General features: G+C 38.9%; 1 protein-coding gene across 6 annotated transcripts in view; it reads right to left on the reverse strand.

The window, feature by feature from the left end:
* The window catches only part of MTUS1 (microtubule associated scaffold protein 1), a 131925-nt gene that overhangs the window by 58727 nt on the left and 59748 nt on the right, over window positions 1-13450 (reverse strand). For all 6 annotated transcript variants that reach the window (XM_027676513.1, XM_027676514.1, XM_027676510.1 and 3 more), the window contains 2 exons: window positions 12585-12674; window positions 11453-11500 (listed from right to left, as the gene is read on the reverse strand). In XM_027676513.1, the coding sequence (XP_027532314.1) occupies window positions 11453-11500; window positions 12585-12674 (138 nt within the window). The remainder of the gene's footprint in view (window positions 1-11452; window positions 11501-12584; window positions 12675-13450) is intronic.

Raw genomic sequence — 13450 nt, forward strand, 5'->3', positions numbered from 1 at the left:
TGTCACAGTCCATGTAATTTTTCTTTGGAGACTGTAAGGGACATTATTTGAATATTCCTGGAGGCATATTTTAGCTTTGCACCCAGAAAGGATTTTTGGAGAGCGTTTTTTAAAATAGTTTCTTTCAGTCAAATATTATGTCAACATTTAAAGTCTTAACAAATCCACAAACACATCTATTCTCTAAGAACAATTCAGCGTTTGAGAGCTGCTTAAGGGAAATTCTGTTTAGCTTGGCAGCTCAACACTGCAGATGCTTCCATTTATCAGCAGAGGAGCAAGGAATCAGGCATTAATTCATATTAAAACAGTTCTCTGCCAGCTGGGGTTTGAAGGCACCCAAACAGAGGCAAACAAGCAGTGCTGCAAGAATTCCTACAACATAGATGCTGTTTCCATATTTAATTAGCCCTCATATAAAAATTTCTTCTATTTAATGAGCTCACAAGTTTTGTGTATACTTTGGTGAAGTTCACTGCCACTGGCAAAAATAAAATTAAAATAAATTTAGAAACTAGAAAACAAAGGAGTAACTGTTTTACCGATTAGAAAGTGTCACATTTTTTACAAACAACCGTGACTATAAATACATGCACTAGCCACCTTCCTGTGCAGAAAGAAACATTTCACTACTTTGCCTGAGGTCAGTAGCTGCCTTACCAGGCAGCCACTGAGCAGGGACCACCCAAGTATCTTTCAGCAACTGCAGAAGACAAGACAGTGACATCTCTTACTTCTTTAGGGTTGCTCAAAGAGCTGTTCTCCACAGACTTTGTATCTTTTTAGAGACAACAAAATTAGGTACTTTTCCATTGATTCTGCACTTCTGTCATTTCACCAAACCACAGCTAATGTTGTCCAGCATCCATCCCTTCGACAGTTTTTCCAGTTCCAGAAACAAGTAATGCAACTCAGTTCGAAGGAGGTATAAGCCAAATCAAATATAATCACACTGACAGGTCTCATCCCAGCGGTGCCTGACCTGTCTTCTCTTTACTGCAAATCTAATTTTTATATTTTAATAGCATGTCTTACTTGCTCAAGATTCATAGCACTTTACATTCACAAGTTCTTATTTACCACCCAGCCAGAACTAAAAATAGCATGTTGTTGCTGTATCTGGGTATCTCTAACGTCACACAGAGGGCCAGTGCAGCGGCAATGAAGCAGCTCATTGTATGCACAGCAAAAGAGCTGCAGCCCAGCGCCAAGACAGACCCATCCGGCCAACCTCCACAGCACACTGCCTGATGACACCGCTGAATGTTTTTGAATCATGTACCAAAGTATTTGTTTCCCAGCACAGTGATGTACCACCAACTCTGAAGTACTATAATACGTCTTCAGTCCACACAAACCCATTCAATATAAGTACAAAGACAGTAAATTAGGGGGTTTTGTTTGGTTCCCAGGGCAGCCTCTGCACACAGCTGGGCATGCATGTCATTACCTCATCTACTCCTTCTAGTCTGAAGAGCTTTGGCACTAGCAATGTGCGTTCATCTATCTTTCAAACAGCCTGCAGTTCCAGACTCTTTCCTGATCCAATAGTACTATCAAAGACATCGCCTTCTTTCTGGGTTGCAAGATGATTATGCTTGGAAACCACACTGAGCAGTAAACTAGAAGGCTTGTTACAGCACACTACAGTAAGCCTTGTGTATTCAGGATAGTTCATTAGCCCATCTTGTCAAATATTAGATCACTATTGTAAAATCCTTTCTTAAGGCATTTTGAGAACTTGACCAGGCCTACAGCCAGTCTTCAAACACCACTGAACACCCAGCCACACCAGGTTTTGCCATTTTGCCAGGGCACCCACAAGAATTCCCTTTTATTTCCCTCCTGCCCCCACATCTCTCCAAGAGAGGAACTGCTCCATGTAGTAAATATTCTCTCACCACCCCAGTTTGATGCTCTCACAAAGGTGGAGACAGACCAACTGGGTTAAAACAAATCCCAAAACACCACAAACCAACAACAAAATGCCCACACCCAAAAAACTAACCTGCCACCTCTCCCCATCCTTGCAATAGTGCCCAGGAGAAGTCAAAGAACTTCTCATTAGCCTGTAAAAACATAGAAGTTGAAACATCCCACTGAAACCTAACTTCCTTCCCAGGAAAAGGAGCTAGAACAAAGAATCTCTAGAAGGCAAACATCATCTAATGAACCAGTTTGGAAACTGAGGAAGGAATGAATCACTAGGCAAAATATGTGCAGATAAAGCTCTATATGGACATCAAAATTTTTGTAGCACAGACCAAAACTACTCTTACAGAGATACACAAGTAATACTTTTAACGCCTCTTCTTTCCATTCTTTGGATAGAAATAGGCCATGAAAAAACAGATACACCATCACATTATTTGTAATAGATATGCCATCATAGTATTTGTAAAAAACCTTCTGATTTGACAAAAATGCCTTTCTAGCCTCTAGAGCTGGAATTCTCTTAAACCCCAGAAACCTGAAACAGGTCTGCCTTATGCAGAAGTAGACGTGACAGCACTAATCAAAAGCAATAGCTGCATGCCAGTCTCATCTAGTACCCAATCGCAGTGAGCTCTGACAGTAGCCAGCAAGAGGACTGCCCATCCCCATCTAAAGAGCTCCCAGGAGAGACTTAACTCGCAGAGAGGTTCCCCCAGTGTAGTCTTTCCAGAGCTCAGTGTCACACCATGGTACACTCTGCTCCACTGTGGCTGTGCATCTGCTAGTGTTGTTTCCTTGGCTCAGGAAGACAGAACCTTCCACTGTGTGTCTGTATTCGCATGACAGCCACCTAGTGCCTGGTGCTGGCAGGGTACAAAGACAGGGCTAATCCTTGGGAGCTTAACACAGCATGCCAGGAACATCCACTGTCTACATTTCACGCCTAACATGAAATCACAGAGAGGCCTTTTTCTATCTTGACACTGGATAAGGATGATGGAAAATAGCACCAGAAAACAGCAGAATAAATTAGGAAATTATATACGAAGGATGAAAGGACTGACAGATTTTTATTTACTAGCACCTTACTGCTGGCTTCCCTCAGACTCCAAGGGCAGAACTGGTGATCAACATGGGCAAAGGGGCTCTATCCTGTTACTACTACATAATTCGGTCTGGGTTGCTGAACGTATCAGTACCTGATGACACCATCAGATTGATGGGGGGGCTATACCTATTTTAACCCTGGCAGATTTAGCATATCTGCACTCCCTGGGAATATGAGTAATGTGACAAAAACGGAGCAAAGTGTACTGGCATCTGTAGGCTCTTCAATTTAGCCTCATGAGGCCAAGTCCACAGTGTCTGTATGTGTTTCTGTTGTCCCTGTCACTCTTTCCACATCCAACAATCACTGAGAATGCCACTGGAACACAATAAGTATCTCACATATAAAAAGTCTAACTCAGAGGCTAGATCTTTAGATCTGGAAAGCCCATGTAAAGGACACCTGGCTCCACGTCACAAGACAGCAAGAGCAGTGAGGAGCAGATGGATTTTACTGGCATGTTTTCCTTCTGGAAGAACTGAGAGGTGATTGCTTATGCAAGGAGACGCAAGAAGCAGGAACCTACTAAGAGCCAAAGGGTCATCTGTGTCCTCATTTTTATTTCTGGAAAATGACTGCCCCCACTCCACTTTCCTGTGACCACCTTGCTCTACGTGCTCCAGTCTGAAAAACTAACCTTCCTGTAGGCAACAGTACCTGCTGCCACAACAAATGCAAACTGAAGCCTTGAGACTAATTTTAAACTCAAATCCTCCCCTGAAGAAAAAAGCAAACCTCTTTCTTCCTCAGAGCAGAAACTAAAATCCTAAATAATTGAGGGGTTTTCTTCTAGTACACAGAAGCTTTTAGTCATTATAAATTCAGCAGCCTGTCAAACTGAAGGTAATGCTGCAGTGGATTCCCAGGCAAACAGATACAGGAATCAGGCTAATCTGTGTCTCCCTCATGCAACAGTGGTATTTATATTGTCTGCACTCTTTCAGAATTGAAAACAGTCACAAAACACTGCAAGAGTCATTTAATTTTTAACTTCTGACTTAAGGGAAGAGCACGCGCAGGATGTCCCTTCCAAAATGGCATTTTTGTTAAGACTGACTCAGTCAAAATTCTACAGAGCTGCTACTCTACAACAGTGTAAAATGTCACCAACACTAGGATAACATGCTCTAAAATATGAAGCTTCAATCATCCAGCCAGATGAGACAAAAACTCACCACCTCTTTGCTAGGGACTTCTGCTGTTCAGAAACAGGGTAGGTGTATGCTTAGGTTCTTGTGAGCTCAAGCCTCAAGGAGCAGAGGAAAAATAAACGTTTAAATTAGGGCCACAGTTTATGGATCTGTTAATTATTTATTCACACAATACTGATTTATATTCACAGTGCAACTGTATTTCATCCATGGCCTCACAACACCACCACTCAGACAGCTTCTACTGAAGAGCAACTTTGCAAAAAAGGTCAATTTAGGCAAGTATATGTCCTAAGGCATGTTAATGTTTTATCTGGAGAACACAAAGCACATTAAAGATAACTCACTGTCTTTTGCTTACCTCTGTGGGCTTTTGTATGTTCTCCATTACCCCAGACATGCAGATGTATAAGTTGTTTAACCATCTTTGACACAAGATCCATGAGTTGCATGTCTGAGACAATTTAATGGTCTTTCAAGTATTGTGTCAACTTTCCCCCGAACAGGATCCAATGACAACAATATGGGCAGCTACTTTATCTGCTGAGAAGTATCTTAAAGTATATGAGGAAGGCTTGAAGAAAGCTAGAAGAATCCAGTCAGAGGACTTAAAAATAACTTAAAAAAATTAAATATTGTAAGAGGACATTAAGAGTCAGCTTTAGAATACCTCATAAATCTCACCTCAAAACTAAGAAAGACTCAGTAGAATTGACAACTCAATTACTCACTGTTTACTGAAAATGCATTAAACAACATGCACAATCTGAGGAACTCCAGAGAGACAAAGAAAAAAAAAACAAGTCTGACAACATCAGAAGAGATCTATATCTAGATTTAACTGGAGAAAGAAGGGATAAGAAGATAGACAGAACCAAGTAGTAGGATGGCATAATTCAATATAATTTGGCATTGCATACTGCAACTCCCCTGGGAATAACAAAATGAAAAGAGTTTGTTACTGGTATGTGATCCTGATGGTCTGTCAAAGCTCTAAAGCCTCTTAACAAAATAAAAATGTATTGTTCTCTTAATTACTGAAAAAAAAAGGAAATAATTCAGATACTTTAAAATTCATTGAGACAGAACAGTATAAAAACACCAACCGTGGTGAATCCTAACAATGCAATCCTAACAAATGAAAGCCATTAGGACACACTTCCACACTAGATAAGCCTTGAACTCAGCTTCCAACACTGGGAAATTTTCTTTTGGACTGAGCTGATGCAATCTGTGAATATCCATTTCACCTGACACCTCTAGTCACACAGAGGCTGGCCTATCCAATGTTTAGACAAGTGTGAGAAAATCAAAGCTCTGTGTTCTTCTCCTATGTGGCTTGTTATTGCAAAACACCAAAATAAGTACTGTGGAAGAGAGCTACAGACATTCCTCCCCACAACAGAAAAAACATCACAGAAATAAACTACAGATTTCCCTCCACAGGAAGCCTGCATACTTCTCTGTCACCAGGAGTTTGGAGTATGGCTGTGCAGGGCTACAGAGCAAGTTTCTCACAGAAGTCTGAAACTAAATAATAATAAATATCTCTGAAGTTTCTAACTTGCAATCCAGAAAACAGGTTCTTACTTAAAAGCATTAACAGAAGAAACAGACCTTGTAGTGTGAAAACCATTTGGACTGGGCTACACAAGGCCTTAATAAATGACTGTCTGTTACTACAGGAAAACTGGCAGGGCTCACATCAAGTCTTCATTGCTGGGATTTTAAAAATAATCCCAACATTTTCAGTCCACCAATTTGAGAAACTGTCAGCAGAATACCACCACCACTTGAATGAGCTGGCCCATGTGTTACTCCATAGCAAGCCTTGAGGTTTCAGAATTCATTGGTTTTTGTCAAGATATCTGTTGAAGGCCTAGGGAACATGTGCTCATTTTCAGCATGGAACAACAGACAACCTTCTCAAATTGTTAATTTTCAGAACATCAAGTTTGGAAAGAACACTAGGAAGATAAATGCAAATAACACTGATAGACTTCCTTGACAGCTGAAGGGACCAACCGGGAATACATTAAGACCCCTCCCCTCCCCTCGTCATGTACTTCTGCTTTTGCATCCTGTCCTCAATTGTAACAAACATACTACCTCAGGAAAAAACCCATTTGTTTAAAAATAATAACAAACAAACAAACACCACAACCCAAAAACCCCACTCAAAACAGATGACTTCAGAGTTTAGAGTGGCTTTCTCTGAACATCAGCACCAGTCATTTTCCTTAAAGACTTCTGGACCACAGTGGTTCTCACCCAAGACATTAAATCCTTAGATCCAGCTGTTGTACTATACTTTATTTGTTAACAGTGGAAAAAATCTGGCCAAGAAATAACAGCTATTGTCTTTCAAAGATTATTTCAGGTTTACAGATATTCCCTTAACTCTTCAAAATAAAAATCATGTCCCCAATGAATACATTTATTAAGTAACTGAAATTCACATGCATTTAGATTAATTCTCCATTTATTTATATAGAAATGGCAAACCGAATACCTGCTTTTATAGCTGGTTCACATGCAATAGCTACACTACTTGTAGCTTTGCTGTCTGTTTATAAGAAAATGTTTAAGGCTAGATCACGAGACAATTAAGTCATTCAGACAGTCCTCCTATTTCACATGGATGAAAGAAAAATCTAAAAAACAGACTATAGCTGGCTTTTTACTGCAGCTAGAAAGGCAACAAAGTAATCCAACGCACAGTACAATATCTGCAAAAAGAGGTTTAAGCCTGATCTCACTGTTGCTTTTCAAGGGATAAAGGAAAAATACCTAATTTATATTGTTCAACTCTGGGAATTCCCATGTGTAAAATATTAACTACATTAAATGAATACAGAATCTAATCTTGTTCCTGCATCACCCCAAAGAGTTTACAAAACTGTTCCAAGTTTTTCTGCAGGATTTCCTGGCTTTTCTTTTGGAGATAGGGGCAGAGAGAAAAACTGACAAACCCAACTTATTTAGAAATGCTGGAGCTCTTAACAGGAGAGACTGAGAATCCAGTCTCAACACAACTATATTGAAATTCCCAATTAAAGCTAGTCAGAAATGTTTCTTCTGCAATATGGAAGATCTGGACCTCCTGGTTGCCAGGGCACATATGTTTACACACACATCAAGACCTTTTCAGGTTTCCAAGCAACAAGAACACTGCTTGGACAGTGTCTTCTACAACTTGCAAAAACTTTTAGAAGCAATACACACCACTCCCCACTCGATAACAAACCCACAAAGACCTTCTGATCAGATACAAAAGGAGAAACAGAGCCCTAATAAGTCACTTGACCAGATATCCCTCATCAGTAGGGTAATTTGCCACCATGCTGAAGACTACAGATGATCAGCTAGATGAAAGAATTCACCGAAGACCTAAGTATTTGGCATTCCTAATGATGTTCATCAGCTCTCAGAACAGTCTTCCCAATTTTTAAAGAAAGTTTACAGATTTTGTCATAGTATCATGTATAATTTTAAAATATTAAGTCTTTTTTGTTGTTGTTAAAGCACAAGCAGAATGTGATGGACATTAATCCTGTGTCCTCCAGACACGGAAAGTGCAAGTATTTTGAAGGTAACCTATTCTATCCAAGAATCTACAATATAAGAACTCTTTCCTCTGAGTTTCAGCAGGGATGACTGAGGGCATGAAAGAAAGGAGTATAAAATGAACCTTAAAGTATGCCTCCAACTTCTGTTTGAACCAGAGTATTTTGTTAGTAAAAGCATCCTATCCCAGTATGAGAGTTTGAGTGAGGAGCCAGCACGCACCTTTAACAACCTGTTCTAAGAGACAGCTTCATGGTCTGTTACATTTACATCTTATTTTTTCATTTAACCTTGACTGGCACAACTACTCATTTTTGCAATAAGCCTCCTGATTGAATTTATTCCCTTTCCCAGTGTTATATTTTCTCACAAATTATTGAACTAAAACAGCCTTTCTTTATGAAAGTAAGGAAACAGAATACTATGACAGAGCATATACCATTTCTTGATGAAGCTTCTTTGGTTTTCACGGCTTCTATAGCCTTTAGTAACAGATTCCACTCTGCATAATCCGTCACAGTGTGAGAAGATACAACATATTTAATAACACCTTACACGTGTATCCAGCAGTTGTCCTAGCTGTCCTGATAACAGTCTTGTGCCGCACACATAAGTGGAACCTGTTATCCATAACAGACCATAGATCCCTTTCAGGGTCATGGAACAACAAGACAAGCCCTCCAATAAATATGTACATACTTTATTCCCAAAATGATTGCTTTACCTTTGGAACTGCCAAACAGGATATTTGCTTTTGCTTGGCTTACGTAGTTTGAGAGATTACTGTGTTGTAACTTATCCTTAACACTCAGTCAACAAAAGAGACATGAGACGTGAATACCCACTGCATTCACCCACACTACACTGTAATATAATGCACAGGTATTAGACACAGACTTCTTTTTCTACAGGGAGGGCTGCAGAGACAAAGGAAACAGCACTAACTTCTACTCAGTTTTAGAAGCAGTTTTGCATCAGTTCGAAATTCCATCTCACAAGAGGCAACATTTTTATTCATATTTACATTAAGACATTACAGTAAGTGCACATGAACAGTCTTACCTGAAGTTAGCAAGTTAAAAAGTATAATAAAACATATTATTCCCAAGAAGTTCAACTTGCCTTAGCTTTAAAGCCAGTGCTGAAGAAATACACCACAGAACTTGTAAAACTTATTTGATGCACTGAACATCATCCATGAAAGATATACCTTGTGAATGTTTTAACACTAACAAGAAATGAACAGTTGCAAATATACACGTCTCTCCAATTTTACAGGCACACTAACAGTGTGTTGTGGCTTGCTTTGCCAAGCAGATTCTGGTTTTGCACCACTGCTGTAAATGAATGGGAAACGGAGAAAGGGCACCAATAGTCAGAGAACAGACACCACATCTAGAAAAGCCTGCTATTTTTCTATCCTTAAAGTGTGAAAAGCAACGTCAACAACTGAGCTAGACATTTTATTAATGCCTTAATAATGCAATCAACTACCAGAGTCCTGCTGCGAGAAATTAGTCCTGGGCAAGAAATAGAACTGGGGTTGGAACTCTTCACTGAGTAAGGCTAAAATCCATAGACTTAACTATGGCATTGAAATGAAAGAACAAAAGCTTTATACTAGCTGCAATCACTAGAACAAAGCTCCACTATAATATCAAAGCCACAAAGAAAATAGAAAAAAAAAAAAGAAGATAGTGGGCCTCATTCTACATGGTACTGGTTGACATTATTTCAGTTCATTTCAAAAAAGCTCATTTGTCCTTTCTTAAAATGTAAGACATTGTACTGCAGAACATCCAAGCAGTCACACTATATTTTTATTTTGTAAGAACTATCTGCAACTGTGAGGCTAGGGGGGGAGGAATCTTTCTTAAAAATGCAAAATACTCCATCAGAAAACTCTGCGTTCATAAATGGTAAATTATATTAATGTTCTGTTTAAGTTAAAAATTTGGTAACTTCAAAGTCTAACATATCCAGTTTTAAAAGCTGACTCAGTACAGGAAACAGTTCAGGTTTATTAAGACAAACACTGAAATACAGTCATTATACTGGCAAAAGTATGATGCTAAAGAGCATTTACTAAAGAATCGCTAACTATTACAGCCAATTTGGAGTTTATGGCTGTGTTTTTAAGGCATTGTATCCAGCACTTCAAAGCTATGTAGCTACATGCTTTATTAGGTTGGAAAAGATTAATCACAAGCAGAATTATATTAAACTAGTAAAAAGGGGAGGGAGCACTACTTTTCTGCATGAAAAATAGAGAGAATGTGTCACAATTAAATTTAGGGGGAAATAAAGTTATATTTTAAGACGGTTGTAAGCAAGCATAAGAGGAATTTACTTTTTTAATTCGTAGTCCAGAAACAGATTTTGTTGCCTATTGTGAGTTTCCTCAATTGAGCTGATCAAGACATTATGTTGCTAGTTGAATCATCCTCTACATGCTTATACAGCAGACTACATTTGAGCTCTTGAAACGTAGTGTCAGACTTTACCTAAACTACCATTACTTCAGCCAAATATCAATAAAAGCAACAAACAGAACAAGCACTTTGTGCAAAGTCTTACACTTGATGAATGACAGAAGCCCTGATCCTAAACAGAAGATACCAAAGTACTCAACTACAATTGATATGTACACATTTCACACCCAAGAGAGTAAAAAGACAAAAGCATTAAACTCATGTTATGACTACAGGAAATTAAAAACATACTGCCACAGTACCAGGGTTGCAGGTCAGAACTGATTTGCCCAGTAATTCCAGACTCAAATTTACAACATCTGCTTGGCTGCAGCATCTCTTTCAGAAAGACATCTGCTATTCACTCAGGGGACAAAGGGCTTTCCAATGATATTCAGTATCTTTCAAAAAGGGCTTTTCAATTAGTAATTAATTACAAGCAGTATTTAATTCAGTAAATACATCCTGATTCTTGGGAAACTAAATTAGACTGCCAACTCTCTTGAAAAGACCTGGAAATCATTTCAAGTAGAAACATCTTCTGAAGACTTTTCTGTCTCCTGGCAGATAGAAATTGGCACCAGGTGTCCTGACTGGCGCAAGCACCAAAAACAAACCCAACACAAAGTCCTTAAAACTCTGCCAGATTTTGAAACGCCATCTGCCATTTAATCAGCTGTGATTCCCTCCCCCTGCCATATGAGCGGACACACATATCAACATCCTTGGACAATTTCAACTTCTTACACAAGCGTAGTCTGCAGTGATACACAGAGACAGCTCACACCAAAAGGTTATCTACAATGAACCTTCCAGAAAAGAAAGATTCTGCATGATTCTATTTGGTTTTTTTAAAGCCACAACACATGAATTCATTCATTACTTAGCTCACTGTGGCTAAACAGCAAAAACTACATCCAGTTTCATTTTCATGCCTTTTTTTTTTTTGTATACCATTTAAACCTCATTAACTTTCACTGGAAACAGAGTAACAGATACCACAGACTGCATATTATAAGACATGGGTAGCCTGAAGACAGTAAGTAGACAAAACTCAAGACACCTTTTTCCACCTCCTTTAAAACTGGAGTCAGTGATAGTTTCAGAACTATCCCCTGCAAATCTGTTCTTCCAAGAAAAGAACCAATATACTAATATAACGTATAAACCTAATTTGAGTTGCACCACAGAAAATATAAAAATGCATTCAGAAAACTCACCAGGACCCAAACAAGATAGGCTTTGGTGTACATTTCTTCCAGGAGAACCTATGATGTTCAGGAAGGGGAAAAAAAAATTACACTTCAAGAGAGTAAAGAAAATACAGGATGCATTCCCATTAAGCCAAACATGTATTTTCCATTACAATTATCATTTTTCATTTAAGTCAGGTAGCACTGTTTTACTTTACTTATTCATAGAGGACTACAGATAATAAGGAACTATCATCTGTACTGGCATCATAGCAACTTTTTTCCACCTATATGCTCATAAAGCAGTAATAAATTAACAGCATTCTCCAATGTGCTGCCAATGAAGTTACATACAAATGAAAACACTGAAAAAGTTAATACTCCTGTATTGGAATTATGTGAAAATTGACCTAAGAACCTTATTATTTTTAAGGATACTAAATGAAAGCAATCTTTCAGACTGCTAGGTATAAGTGCAAAAGTCATTTGCAGAAGTTCATAAAAGGTCTTTTGACACCACCTTTCTTCAGAGTTTACAAATAGCGTGTGATCCTACGACAGGTGTTTCAACAGGAAAAAGCTACTTTGTACTGCTACCATACTTGTTTCCCTCACCTCAGCTTTGCAAATGGAACTTTGCTCCCAAGGTGAAAATTTTGTCTTACAAAGCCTTCCTGAAGATTCTTATCTATTCTTTTGATTCACTCTGGCAGAAATTACTAATTGCAATTCAAAGTTAAAGATAAAACAAATGGCTGATACAGAAACATACAAGTGGAGTAAATATCCTCAACAGAGTTGATCACCATGCTCTCACAAGAATCTTGCTTAATTTAAACCCAAACTTAGAAAAATCTAGTCTATCTTGTGTCTTTCCAGCATACAATCTTACAAGCAGACGACAGAACACCACTTAACAGACATTATCCTGTATTTTTGGTCATTACGGGATGCAAGTTTCAAGCAGACAGTAGACAATGAATGTCCCTTAAACAAATACATAAGGAACACTTTGCAGACTCAGCCTCCAATACTATGAACTGAAAGGAAAATGGGGAAACTATCTCAATTACTCCAAAGTCAGAATATAGCTGCTCTTTCTGAATACAGAGGGATTCAAGAAAAAGTGAGAAACTGACTTTACCCAACAGCTGATTACCTCTAATCTCACTGACTTTCCTTCCTGAGTGCAGTGGCCCAGCTGATTTTGGTGTGCACTGGTTCAGTGAAGCAGACTTGGTCTTGGCTCCTAGAAGAAAAAGTTGAGATGAACTTTGAAGTAGAACTATGTCACCAATGAAAGACATATGTAATATTACACATTTACAGTTAAGTACAAGATGCACAAATCTACTCAAACACACAAAGATACACCTTCTAGAACATTTAAGCTATATTTAAACTTAGCTCTGCCATACCAGAACTCATATTGGAATAAAAAGATGGTTTTAATAAAGCTTCTAAGCAGGAGAAAACATTAGTAAAAATTTCACTTCAGCACTAAGATCGAATCACTTAAGTCTCAAAACAGCAGCTAATACAACACAGCTAAGGAAATACTGGCTGAAAGAGACCTCCAGAGGCCAGCTATCCAGACTCCCACTCAGAGCAGGCTCACCACCAAGACAAGAATCAGTTGACCACACTTTTGTCCAGATGAGCTGTACAAACCTCCAGGAAGGGAGGCTTTATGGCATGACTGGGCAAGGATGCATCTCCCACTCTAAAATTTGTGAGCATTTTCCACTGTCACATCATCTCATGCTACTGAGAAGAGTTTGGCACCATGACCCTTACAGTTGTCCTTTTCAAGCCATTGACTACACAAGCTCAACTCCCTCAACCTCTCCTCAGCAGACAGAGACCCCAACCATCTTCCTAAGTCTCCAGTTGACCTTTCCAGTTTCAAAACAACCCTCCTGAACTGGGAAGGCCCCAAAACTCAATACAGTAGTCCAGGTAACACTGAACTGAAGGGGGAACACCAGCTTCTTTTGGCCACACTGCTCCTGCAGGTGCTGAAGG

Source organism: Neopelma chrysocephalum, unplaced genomic scaffold (genome assembly GCF_003984885.1).
Source record: "Neopelma chrysocephalum unplaced genomic scaffold, ASM398488v2 Primary Assembly neopelma1_42, whole genome shotgun sequence".
NCBI lineage: Eukaryota > Metazoa > Chordata > Aves > Passeriformes > Pipridae > Neopelma > Neopelma chrysocephalum.